Raw genomic sequence first — 13,076 nt, 5'->3', positions numbered from 1 at the left:
GTAAGCAAAAACAAAAAAAACGACCTCACCTTATTATAAATGTCTTAATTTGTAGTTATTGTCAAATATAATTATCATTGAGCACTAACAGCACAAGAGTAGATGACAAGTTAACACAAAGCAAAAGCTAAGACGTTCCCCAAAGCAGATCGACAACCAAAAGAGCCGAGACATCGACTGTCCATCAGCGCAAGCAGCAAATACAGACTTGTAGAGAGTCACTGCAGTCATCAAACTACCGAGCAGGAAAACTACACTTTTGGCTTGAAATGTGTGTGTGGCCGAGCCAATTAGCTGTAACTGCTTATCTGAGGGACAACAGGAAAAACATAAATCAAAAGAGAGCACTACATAAACATATTTTATACATGTATACATGCAGGCGAGGTGGCGTAACAAGCAGCGGGGGTAATAGCAGGAGGCTTTTTCAGCAGAGTTACAGAGAGTAAATGAGCATCACATCAGGGACTGTATGAAAATTGTCGGATGGGTAGAGGGAGGTGAATCTTATATTACATTTTATTAACAAAAAACAAGACCCTCCACAGGGATAATTATTTTCTACATTTTATATTTTATACAAAAATATTATTTTAAAGAAATTCATGAAATCAGATTCTATTGTTTGATTTGTTTTAGATCAGAAAAGTTTCTCAGTGATGTAACATTTTTGTCTTTTAATACTTCTTCTTCTTCTTTTTTAACGATAAATCTCACAAGTTAAAAATTAACCTTTTCCCTTCTGTCCAAAAAAAAAAAACTCCTTCAAGCTAAACAAAATGGAATAAAACCCTCCCTCTGTTTTGACCCGAACTCACCTTATAATAATTTTGCACGGCCCCTTAGTAACGCGAAAGCGCCGGCAGGGCATTACCACCTTAAACAGACGCTAGCATAGCATCACTTTGGAGCTGCCTGCTTGAACTAGCTTTGTTTGTTAAGTTGCAGTGGGAATAAATTCCAGCTAACAGCCTTTGCAGTTCAGATTTAAGTTCAGATTTAAGTGGATTTAAAGTGCATCTACAGCGCTGCGCTACAAAACACTACTTACCTCAGTGTGTGCAACCCATCTCCAAGTTATCTGTGCTATTATTCATTCTCCAGGCTGTCGGATGTGTGAGAGGAGCTTTTGCTAAAACACAGTTACATCTTGAGGTCTTGCACATGTCAAACCTGGGGGGAGTTATCTTCCCCTCATATTTCCTCTTCGGTAAATACATGTGACCTAGGTCAGCCGGCTCTGAATAGCAGCCAGGATGTTTACTGAAATCCTGCCAACAGGATCAATTAAGTAGTAGAGTCTGTATACTGGGTTTTGGGGGGAACTTTTGGAGTATTTTTTATTTAGCCGGAGTGTTTAGCCGGACCCGGCAGGTGGTGAAATTCATTCTGTGAGTTGTTTGCTAAACTCAGTGGAGAACTGATGGAGTATGCGGACACCTGCGGCTGTTACCTCGACGTTATCTCGAATATTTAATTGTTTTTGTCCAACTTTTTAAAAAAGAAAAAAACAATACGACGACAGATGCGGCAGCTGTGACGGCATTCGTGTATAAATCACTTTAAATATTTAATTTAACATCAGGCAAAAAAACGTGCTTATTTTATTTATTTTCAAGCTTTTTATACTTGTTTTCTGACTCCCCAGAAGCTTCTTTAAACCTCATTTTGCCTCATATTATTATCTGTTATTAATTTGGCAGCTTCTGAGCACACAATATTGAAAAAATAAAGTGTAATAATGTGCATTTTATCAAGAGAAAACAGTGCCTGAAGGCAGCCTGAGTCACTGATGAGGTTTTCCCCTCTAAAGGAGGCTCTCATGATGGCCTCCCTCAGATACGTGTCAGTGTATTTTATAAACTTCATTATAATATCTCCTGAAGGTCATCGAGATGAGTACTGTATGGAGATCTGCGAGTCAAGGACGGGCGCTCTGTTTTCTAATGCAACACCATATGCTAAGATGTTAGTACAGACACTTGTAAATGAGAATTCATTAACATAAGCTTAAAGATATTGCAGCTGTGAGCCGTCACCTCCTGGCTGCGTTATTGCTCATAAAGGCCGCAGACAAAGCGTGATCGCATCAGGAGTCATAGTTTAACGCTCAGGTGATCTTCATTGAAAGCCGAGGAGGATCCGCACAGCACATACAATAACTGAAATGAGATCTTTGATGGGGTCAGACTTTGCTTTTTATTCCAGTCCCCTTGAAGTTTTTCCTCTTTTATTGCAACAGAGAATACTTTCTGTGTGATAAATGAAAACTTCAAAAGAGCAACAGGGGGAAATACGTGGCCGCACAAGCCTGAACCCGGCATCGCTAATGAAAGCTGGGTCTATTCTGCACAGCATGGCCTCGGGCCACAGGCTTAGAACTAATGGCCTCCAGTTTAATATACCTCAATGTTGTCTCTGTGTTTGTGTGAGTGTGTGTCCTAAGCTGTCCCCATCAGTCTGCTTGGCTCAATTGGATCATCCTCTTCCCTTCTTTTCTCTGTGTCCTCTTTGTGCATATCCCCCGCCTTCTTCTTGTATTAACAGCTCATGCGCGACCACTCGGCCCAATCCTTTATTCTGATCTTCCTTGATGGCCTTCCATCAAGACCTCTTTCAATCTCCTGGGTAGCAATCGAGGCCGTGATTGCGTGTGATTGTATTGTTTCGGATGAGGCGCGATTGGAAAAAAGGACGAGAGCCGCGTCTGGCTGCTGTCAGTTTCTTTTTTCTCTCCTCCATCAATCTCTTTCTTTCTCATCAGGTGAGAAGAACACACAGATTCTAGTCATCTGTCGTCATGACCGAGCCTAATAACTACAATGCGTGTTGCGTGTGGAGAGCTCTTCAGAGCGACCACTCCTCCTCCTCCTCCTCCTCCTCCAAGGATTCATCAGTGTGTGAGAAACTTCAATCCCAATGTAAATGTGCGCTTTCTACCTGGCTGCTTTTAAAGCAGACACAGCTGCGTGCACATTACCTTTGTCTCCACGTGCTCATAAGCTAAGTGCTCATTAATCATAGGTTGATATTTTTAGATTTAATTACCGAGCTCGTCCTCTTCTCCTCGCGGTAATATTCCTGAAAAAGCTCGAGCGCAACTTTGTTTTTTTGTAAATGTCACATAAAACCTTTTTTAATGATACACTCACTTTTGGATCCAAACTACGGAGAGGATCATTATCTTGTTACGAACCCGAGCCTTTCTTCCCCAGTCCAGGTCAGGTATGGCTCAATCCTCCAGAGGCCCAATTAGGACATTACGTAGCACTCCAATCCTCCAGACAGTTATTTCTGTCTGCACACGGCGTATCAGACTCATTCTATAAATCTTCATGTCCGTTCATCTGTCTCTTAATTTTCTGTCCGTCTCCTGTTTTAGCCCGCTGTCTGCGTCTCTATTTATGTGTCTGCGCCCAGACGGCAGACAATCTCTTCATCAGATATGATCTTTCAGCTCGACCGCGCGCGGCGTAACCTGCGAGCCGCTGCATCGCAACTGTGTGTGTAATCTGTGTAATTGTTTGCTATCACTAGTTCACTTAAAAGAGAAAAAAAGAGGAAAAGAAACTCAGCTCTTTTTTGAATTGAGCAATTAAGAGAAGATTGTCTTCATAAAGAAAGCCTGACAAGAGCTAAAAAGACTTCTTGTAAGGGAGTTAAGAGGGAAAAAGGAACACGGAACAATTGCACAGAGATACTTAGAACTAAATAAAAACAGAAATGTTGATAGACAGTAAACTGCAGACATTATAACAGACATCAGCTGCCGTTTAAAGCTATTTTAATCATGCAGCAAACACACAGCAGGATAATTTAGTCACTTTAGCCAATCACATGTTTGTTTGTGTGGTTAGCGCCATCACCTCAGAGCGACAAGGTTTCCAGCTAGCAGGGAACGTTCCTATAACATGTCTAACATTACCTACAAGTTCTAATTACATTTGAAAGAAAACGTTTTAATCTAATATTCAAAGAACGTTTTAAGGATGTTTATCATTTCAAATAAAGTTCTTGTGACGTGTAGATTTAAACTAAGACAAAATGTTTTACCGTCCACATCCTGAAGATATTTTCAGGATGTTATTGAGGCCTCGGATGTCAGAACGCCTTTTCTAAAACATTTGCTCAACGTTACATAAAAACAAAGGTAGAACATGCTCACTGCAACATTCTGAGGATCTTTTCAGGATGTTAATTTCGGCCTGAACTATCAGAAAGTGATTTATAAAACGTTCTTGAAATGTGCAACTTTCTGAAACTGTTCTCAGAGAACGTTCTCCGACTATTAAAAGGAACATTCTGGGAACCAAATAAAAACCTCCCGCTCAAAACGTTACCAGAACTGTCGTTTTTAGAACAAAACATTTCTAGCTGGGTTCCTGGTTCGATTCCCAGTTTGGATGAAGTGGGCCTTTCTGTGAGGAGTTGTGTTGTACTCCGGCCTCCTCCCACAGTCCAAAGACATGCTCGTTAGGTTCATTGGTGAGTGTGAGCGTGAAAGGTTGTCTGTCTCTGTGTGTCAGCCCTGTGATTGACTGGCGATCAGTCCAGGGTGTACCCGGCCTCTCGCCCAATGACAGCCAGGAAAGGCTCCAGCCCCGCCTCACGACCCCGAACAGGATAAGCGGTATAGATAATGGATGATTCTGATTGTTTCCATGCACTTTATCGAGTTGTGACGCACAGTGTTGTCGGTGTAGGCGTGATATCTGTCATATCTTTTCCAACACCTTTATTTTCCCCTTTCAGTGTGTGCATGTTCTCTGTTCATGTAGCTCGGTTACACTCAGGAAATTCCTTATTACAGCGCTTTGAAAATAGAATAAAATACAGCTTAAATGATATCCAGAAAAAGTGATCGCCGTTATGGAGAGAAGTCATTTTCCAAACTGAATATCTGTGAGCTGTGCTTCGGCCTGTTGATTGCACAAAACAAGCAATTTGAAAACCTCGTGTACTTCACTATTTTGTCACATTTTGCAGACCACAAAGGCATGACAAAACTGAAAAACATTTTGGAACGTTAATCACAATAATCTTTTTTTTGCAGCCCCAGTAGCTAAAAAAAAATTGTTTGGAAAGAGAGAGAAAATGTGTGATGTTCTGAAGATTTGAAGTGTTGTCAGAAGACTGAAATTAAGTGGAGATTTCACTTTTTAGTGCTTCGCGAATCAACCATGACACATGGTTAAAAAGGGAAGAACAATACTGACATATCAAGTCAGAGGAATTATATTTATTTGAATTTGTGGGGGAGGAAGAGGAGTTTATGTTTGGAGAAATGTGGACATTCAGCATCATTCTTGTGTTACAAGAAACACCTTAACAATGACAACAAGGATAGAAATTTAGTGTACGTATGTAAAAAGACTGGATTTTGTCTACACATTGTGAGTTATTTTTAGTATAACTTACACAAACAATCTTATTTCTACAGTAAATAAATAATAAAAGTGGTTTCCCAAAAATCGATTCCAGAATTTCTATAAATCCCAAGCACCATATGTGAAAGGATTCTGCCTGGCTTTGTGTCCATGTTGGCCATGAAAAGTATCCCATTCTGCTGTAATGCGTCCAGCAGACACCGAACAGCTGCTGAATTAATCTCCCATCAAACCAAGCTTTCAATCAGAACCTGAGCTGCGGCGGCAGATGAAGAGGTGAAAATGGCCTCACAGGAACAATCCACTGTACCACTGTAATTCTATTCAATTTAATGTCAGTTCGATTCAGGATTCATTTCGCCTCAGCCAAGACATCTGCCATTCAATGCAGTTTGGCTGCTACTGATGTACTAATGAATTGCGGGACATTCTGTTCGACTTCGGCAGCCGTTGTATGTTTGAGAGTCCATAAAAAGTTTTTTTACTTGCTCTGTTTTTTAGCTGTTTTTATGTAAAAAAAAGTTTGTTAAAGGGGCCGTATCTTTTGGGTGTATACTCTCATATTCTGCATGGGTTTCACACTTTTGGGTGTTTATTGTTCACAGTGAAAAAAGTGAAAACCGCATAATTCCGTGTTTTTCCAGAATGACATTTTTAAAAAGGTCGCCTCTGAAACGGGCCGTTCAGAACAGCTGCAGGTTTCTACATAGAACCTCACTTTTGCTGCAATCGACCAATCGTCATTCACCTTCAGGCTGCCTTCTCGCACGAGCTTGTAGTCAAGTCAAGATTTCAGTTTACCATTCCGATACCTCCTGGTGATTCTGGCTCGTACACATAAGGCCGAATAACCGATCCTAGAGCAGCCATGTTTTCTACAACTTTGGAGTGACAGTGCAGAGCGACCGCTCCCCCATGTGGAATCGGACACAAGGGGGAGGGGCTACGCAGTGACTCCAAATACTGTCAGCCAATCGTGGCTGAGGTCTGACCTTTGAATGGAAAAAAACGGTTTGATCGTTTCAGGAGGAAGGAGAGGCTCCGAAAAATAATTAAATTAAAATATGTATACAGTTTTTAAAAGGAAACAAACTTTACCAACGTGATTCAAAAACACATTACAATAATTGATTAATTACAATTAGTCCCCTTTAAGATTTCACTGAACAATTTGATTGATTGACAGTGGCCCCCATCATCAGGAACAACAATACAAAAGTCAGCTTTTAGTTGATATGAATGTTGCTTGTTCCTGATTGGTGCTTGGAGGTATGTGACATCACGTTGCACTCACTAAGCCCCGCCCACTTACAACCTTAGAAATGCCTAGAGAAAAAGTACAAAAAGTCACCGAATAATATCACCAAAAACGGCTCCAACTTTTGCATAAAGGTTTGCATTCATGAAGCTTTTAGTCAGACACTACTTGAGAGAAAAAGTTTTCAGGGCTTTTAAACATTTATAGTTTCAACATACGACTAAAAGCATGACAATTGAATTAGTATGAACAAAAAGGCTCCTTTTATTGACAGTCACAGTTATAGATTGATACCTCTCCTAGAAACTGCACTGCACAGACACTTAGGAACTGTGTGGGTGAAAAACTGAGTGAATAATCTGTCCCAGGTTCACCAGAATCTCTCTGCACGTGGACAAAAATGCTCTAATGAGAATTCATTCAATGATGCATGCTGGTAAGAAAAGGGCAGCACAGAAAACTCACCTTGTTTGCTATCGATTGCACCGTGTGGATCATTTAAACAACCCAATTACAGCATAAGCCTTTGTTACGCTAAATTGATCCCTGTTTTTCGTTTAGTGTACATCATCACTAAATCTGTTATGAAGAGTGGAGCTCCTGTGGAATCACGGCTGTGTTTGCTAAACTGTCCGGGCTGGAAATCTTTTCTTACAGGACCCCTGGTACCTGACAGAAACCGACTTTGTATGCTCGGGCCGTCCACCTGCTCATCCTAGTGGGACGTGATTGGATGTTGGCCAGCTTCCAGTCTGTGACGCATCGTGCCTGCCTGCTAGGCATTAAACCCTAAAGAGCTTTGCTGGAAAGCACTGAGAATATTATATTTCAATGTGCCACTTTGTAATTCACTTTGGAGAAGCCCTACTGAATCGAATAGAATTTAGAATGACTCGAGTTCCCCAAATCAGAGGAAACAATCTTCCACAGAAATGTTTGCAGTTCTGCATGTAGCACTAAAAGAAGTGTCATAGATATTAGTTGTGGTTATAAGACTGGAGGGACTTGTATTTCACAAAGACTGTAAAAGTGCTGCTGTAGTAGGGTATCAGCAGTCAGCAAATGGCCAACCGAAAGCTGCCCATTCATCTCTTTCAGCCTTTCCATGTGACACTTTCCTCCCTTCCATCTCTTCCATTTACTCCCTTATTAGAGGGTGTGAAGTGGTGTTTGAGTTTGGTTCCTGGGCCCTCTTTTCTCGGCTGCCTGCAGTAGCTCGACTCAGAGAAAGAAAAAGAAATATGGGCCCACGGAACGATATTTCACTGGCACCAGCTTGACATTGATGGATAGAGGATCATTAGACATTTGCCAGTTTGCTTGGGCGTAGAGTTATTTTCAGCAATAATGTATGGGAGCGGGAGCAGGGGCTCCAGGAGGACTTCTGGTAAGATCTCACCGGGCCAAAGATTCCTGTTTGGTGGAGTTTCGTGCAGGTCTTGAAGCTAAACGTAGGTGGTTGAAACCACAGCGGGGCACAAGATATTACATTACAGGTTTAGTTGTGTAAACACTGATTGGATTCATGGCACAGTGCTTCCCAAACTTTTTGCCACACAGGCCTAGATAAACTCAGGTACCCCTGTACGTGTCTCTGATGTGTTCATTTGAATTGATTTCAAACAGGATGCGATTAACACTGTGAATTTTATAGGTGATTTTTCGACATCAATGTTTCAGTAAAATTATTCAGTCAAAGATTTTAATTGAATGTTAAGCAAACTACTGCAATTTTTACTTTTATTAATTTCAGCTAACAATTTCAACATTCATCCGTTACTACACTTACAACTGGTTCTCAAATTGTTTTATTTTTTTAGCTGTTTCAACTATTTTTGCTTTACTTTTAGCTAACTAGTTGAATTGTATAGCTATTACCTTTAGCTAAACATTTCAACTATTAATCTTTAATCCAAACGTTTGGCAAAATCTTTCAACAATTTATCCAGCAGTTAAACAGCTGTTTCAAGAGTTTAGCCATTAGCTTTAGCGAGCTATTTCAGTGTTTATTAATTAATTTTAGCTAACTAGTTGAACTGTTTAGCTATTACCTTTAGCTAAACGTTTCAACTATTTATCCAAAACCTTTAGCTAAATCATTCAACTGTTTATCTTATACTTTAATAGCTCTTTGAACAGTTTAGCCATTAGCTTTAGCGAAAAGTTTACTTTTCGCTAACACTTTCAACTGGTTCTCTAGTAGTTTTAGCTAACTGTTTCGACTGTTTTTGCCTATATTTTAGCTAACTAGTTGAACTGTTACAGCTATTACCTATAGCTAAACATTTCAACTATTTATCCAAAACCTTTAGCTAAATCTTTCATTTATTTATCCAGTACTTAAATAGCTTTTTCATTCATTAGCATTAGCTAGCTATTTCAGCTGTTTATTCTGTAATTTTAGCTAAAAACACCCAAGTATTTATTCAGTACTTAAGGCAACCTATTTTAACATTCATGCATACTTTTAGCTAACAATTTTCAGTATTTATCCAAAGCTTTTAGCTTACAATTTTTAACTATTTAGCTAATAGGTTTAGCCAAAAGTTTAAACCATTCATCACTCTGTTTCAACTGTAAATCCTTTACTTCCTGCTAACAATTGTACCTGGGTTTTTTCTCAAGTTTTACATCTCGTCAGCAATTCAGTACTTTTAGCTAACACTTTGAACTGTCTATATATGTGTGTGTAATATGTATTACTTATATACGATTAGTTATAGTCACCATGCAACTAATTGAGCTGCTCTACACCCTACAATCCCAGCATATATCACCTGGATTGCAAGTAGCCTACTGTCATAGTGTTTTAAAGCCGCACATCCCTGCATATTTTCAGCTTACTGGCGCTGACAATATGCACCTTGTCACTCAGTATTGACGCAGACATCTCCCTCTCTCTGCAGTGATGGTTCTGCTAATTGTGACGATGCGTCGGAGGAGGAAGGAGCCCCTGATTCTGGAGGAGGAGAGGGACATCAGGGAGAACATTGTCCGCTACGACGACGAGGGCGGCGGAGAGGAGGACACCGAGGCCTTCGACATGGTCACCCTCCGCAACCTTAACGTCATCAGAGACCCCAACGTGCGGCGAGATGTCACACCAGATACTCCTACCTTCTTTCATTACCCATCCACCACTCGCCCGGCCTATAAATCCCTGCCGGACAACGTGGTGTTTCGAGAGTTCATTTGGGAGCGTCTTAAGGATGCCGATGTGGACCCGTCAGCTCCCCCGTACGACTCTCTGCAGACATATGCTTTTGAAGGCAGCGGCTCTGTAGCAGAGTCGCTAAGTTCACTGGAGTCACTAAGTACAGATTCAGATCAGAACTATGACTATCTGAGCAACTGGGGACCACGCTTCAAAAAGCTGGCCGACCTCTACGGCAACAGCGACAGCACCAGTGTCTTCTCATAGCCCCTTAATGTTTCTCTTAACATTTCTTGGACTGAAAAAAAAAAATACAAGTAATTTATTGTCAGAGAAAATGATTTTGTCTGCCTTAGTGCAACTGGAGGAAGGGATTCAAAGACAACACAGGAGAGATTGAAAGAAAAACGCTTTGACTTCAAAGCTTTTCGGTTTGTTTACCTCCTTGTATGGATTTTCAAAAGCGTGCCATGGTGAGTTTTGACACAGACTTCAAAAGTGACTTGACTGAGGAGGAAACCTTGTGTGCAAAAGACATTAAAGGTTTCAGAGTTTGGGGTCCAGTCCAACCATTGACTGCAGAATGCATACATGTTGGAGCATTTCTACGGGGAGGAACCTTTCCTTTCATTCCAGCGATGGGCACGGGCCCAGCACTCTTTGCTTTGATGCATTCCTTTGCTATCTTTGTGCTAAAAAAAACAGAAACGTTTCACATGAAATGCTGTGTCCCTGGAGGCTAATCAGTAGTCACTTGACTGTTCATATAAAATTTGACAGCGTTTTCTATGGGTTGTTTTGTTCTCCGTCTCTGTTTTTCGGGGGGGTGGCGGTTTGGGAGCAGGTTGATGAGAAGCTGTTTTTCATAAACATTTTAACGCAGAGCCACATTATTCATGGACTCTGTCATACCTCTCAACACTATATGAGACGTGCAGCTGCACACATACAGTATAAACAAGTAGTTGATGTGCCGAGGAAGTGATGTGAAGACATAAGTTGTGCAAATAATAAAAAAAAAAGAGTGACACTCTCGTCAGTTTGATGTCTCCACTGGGCGAAACAGGAAAGCGTATCATTTCTCTTCTTCTCCTAACAATACATTTTGCAGCTGTTGCAATGTAGTGTTTGTCTGAGTCTGTTTTATCTTCCGCCTTTCTATTTCCAAGTCAAATGTTTGATTTCTGAGCTCTAAAATTCAGTTCTGCTTTTGTACGTGGTCAGGGTGGGGGGGTGGGAACGTCTGCTCCGCGAGGAAGCTTTGTCGTAGGACGGTCGGTTCTTGTTGTGTTTGATGGCGAACTTCACGTCAACAAGACTCTTAAAAAAAAGAGTTTTTTTCTGAACTGGAGAGGGAGTGAAGTCGCAGTTTGTAAGTAAATAAAATTTGCTTCTGTAGTTTGCAGAGTCCAGCATATATTGTTATTCAGAAATGATGTCCACGGTTTGTTCATTGATGGTGAAAGGACACACTGTATGATATAATCATGCGCCGCATTGTGCCGATTATGTTTCTCCAGCTTAAACAAATTCTGTTACGATTGGGTGTCGACATGTACAACCAATGTGTGTTATTATTTATTTTGAAGAGGCAGAATTGTGCAAATGATGTTTTTATCCTTTTGCTGAAAATAAAATTGACATTCAGTTCCTTAAAAGACTGAAGGGACTTCTTTCAGTCAATCCGAACATAAACAAGTCGGTAAACAGAGATTCTTTCTGATGCCGAACTAGAACCATCATCTAACGACAATAATCAATGATTCTTAAAAAATGATGCTTCACTCTGTGCATTTGGGGAGCTCCGGGAACCAGAGAGGGAGTCTGAGAGGGAGGAGGGGAAAGATTTTTTTCTTTATATCTCTTTTTGATGAGGCTTTTGTAGTTGAAAGGCCCGATAGAGACGGAGCGTCAACGCTCTACAGAGGCATGTGTGATGACTCGGAGCCTCACCGTCGGCCATCTGAGGAGTCTTTTGCAAGCTAGCCAGGCCTGCCTCTCGTGGAGTTAAAAGAAGTTTCATTAAAGGTGCGTTCAAACGCTTCATCTTATGAGGAGAGAGAAAGACGTGTACATAGCGTGCATGTATGGTGTGAAAACACTATCTTCATTTGCCAGAGTACATTTCTTTGAGCAGAACCAGGGCCAGCCCGGATTTCAGAAACGTCTTCCTGAACAAAGTTTAACTACCCACCAATACGGCCTATTTAAACAGCTTAATGTTAGAATAATGATCCTAAACATAGATGAATAAGCATTAATTAATGTACAACACGACAGTAAATTGGCACTGCAGAATGCAAACAGCTCTGCATGTAATTAGAATCCCCCAAACCCCATAAAAACACCCAGGACATCATTGACATCTCAATGTCTTTACTGCAAGCCTTAACATTCCTGTTTATTTATTTATTTAACAGTTTAATTATATTTTCCATGAACTTTATCTCCTTACAGAAAGATACATGATGTTTAAAATGTTCTCTTTGTGCCTAAACACATCACACACAGCTCACATACATTTAAGAATGACATCTACAGACATTTGATTCATCCTTAAAAACATAATTTGTTTATCATTACAAAATGTGAACGCTTCCTCATGACGTTAAAATCCCTCAAACCCTGCAACCACATGCAACTCCCTCTGTTTTGCATGTTTTGTCTTAAAATTATTTTATTTTTTACTAATTACATCTGCATTATATACCTGCATGAAACTAATCGTGTAGAGAACATTCTCAGTGTTGGCCCGACCAAATCTTGAACCAGGGCTGTAGCCTTTTTTGTTTTTCTTGTTAAAAACTGATGTCGGGTGCCGGTTTAGCTCAATGGTTACCATCGGCGACCATGTACAGAGGCTATAGTCGTCGATGCGGCAGCTCTGGGTTCAACTCCCGCCCTTGGCCCTTTGCTGCGCGTCATCCCCCACTCTCTCTTCCCCTGTTTCTGACTCTATCCGCTGCTCTCTGTCAATAAAGGCATAAAAGGTAAAAAAAAAAAAAGCCATGCGCTCTCATTGTAAATATTGGAAGTCAAAATACCCCCGAGGCGTGCGCTGCCATCTTGCCCTGGTGATGTGATTCTGTGCAGTGGAGTGGAGCCGCAGTTACGATGTCCCGCGCCTTCTGCTAACCAAAACACACACTTCACTATAACCCACGTTGGCGTGTTTAACAGTAGAACAGCTTCTTGTGTCGGTCTGAAGCAGACGTTCACAGATGTTGAAACTTCAATGACTGTAGTGATTGTTTTAGTTACGTCTCCTCTCACCGTT

The 13,076-nt window shown here is 40.8% G+C and overlaps 1 protein-coding gene across 2 annotated transcripts in view; it reads left to right on the top strand.

Moving 5' to 3' along the window:
* Positions 1-11,012, top strand: part of LOC138595604 (cadherin-7-like) — a 113,042-nt gene extending 102,030 nt beyond the window's left edge. For both annotated transcript variants that reach the window (XM_069666928.1, XM_069666929.1), the window contains one exon: positions 9,552-11,012. In XM_069666928.1, the coding sequence (XP_069523029.1) occupies positions 9,552-10,066 (515 nt within the window). In that variant the 3' untranslated portion in view covers positions 10,067-11,012. The remainder of the gene's footprint in view (positions 1-9,551) is intronic.
* The last annotated feature ends 2,064 nt before the right edge of the window (positions 11,013-13,076 follow it).

Source organism: Semicossyphus pulcher, unplaced genomic scaffold (assembly GCF_022749685.1).
Source record: "Semicossyphus pulcher isolate SPU_LCO1_2020_fin unplaced genomic scaffold, fSemPul1.0.p SCAF_18, whole genome shotgun sequence".
NCBI lineage: Eukaryota > Metazoa > Chordata > Actinopteri > Labriformes > Labridae > Semicossyphus > Semicossyphus pulcher.
Note: the sequence above shows the minus strand (reverse complement) of the source record. Positions and strands in the feature narration are given on the sequence as shown.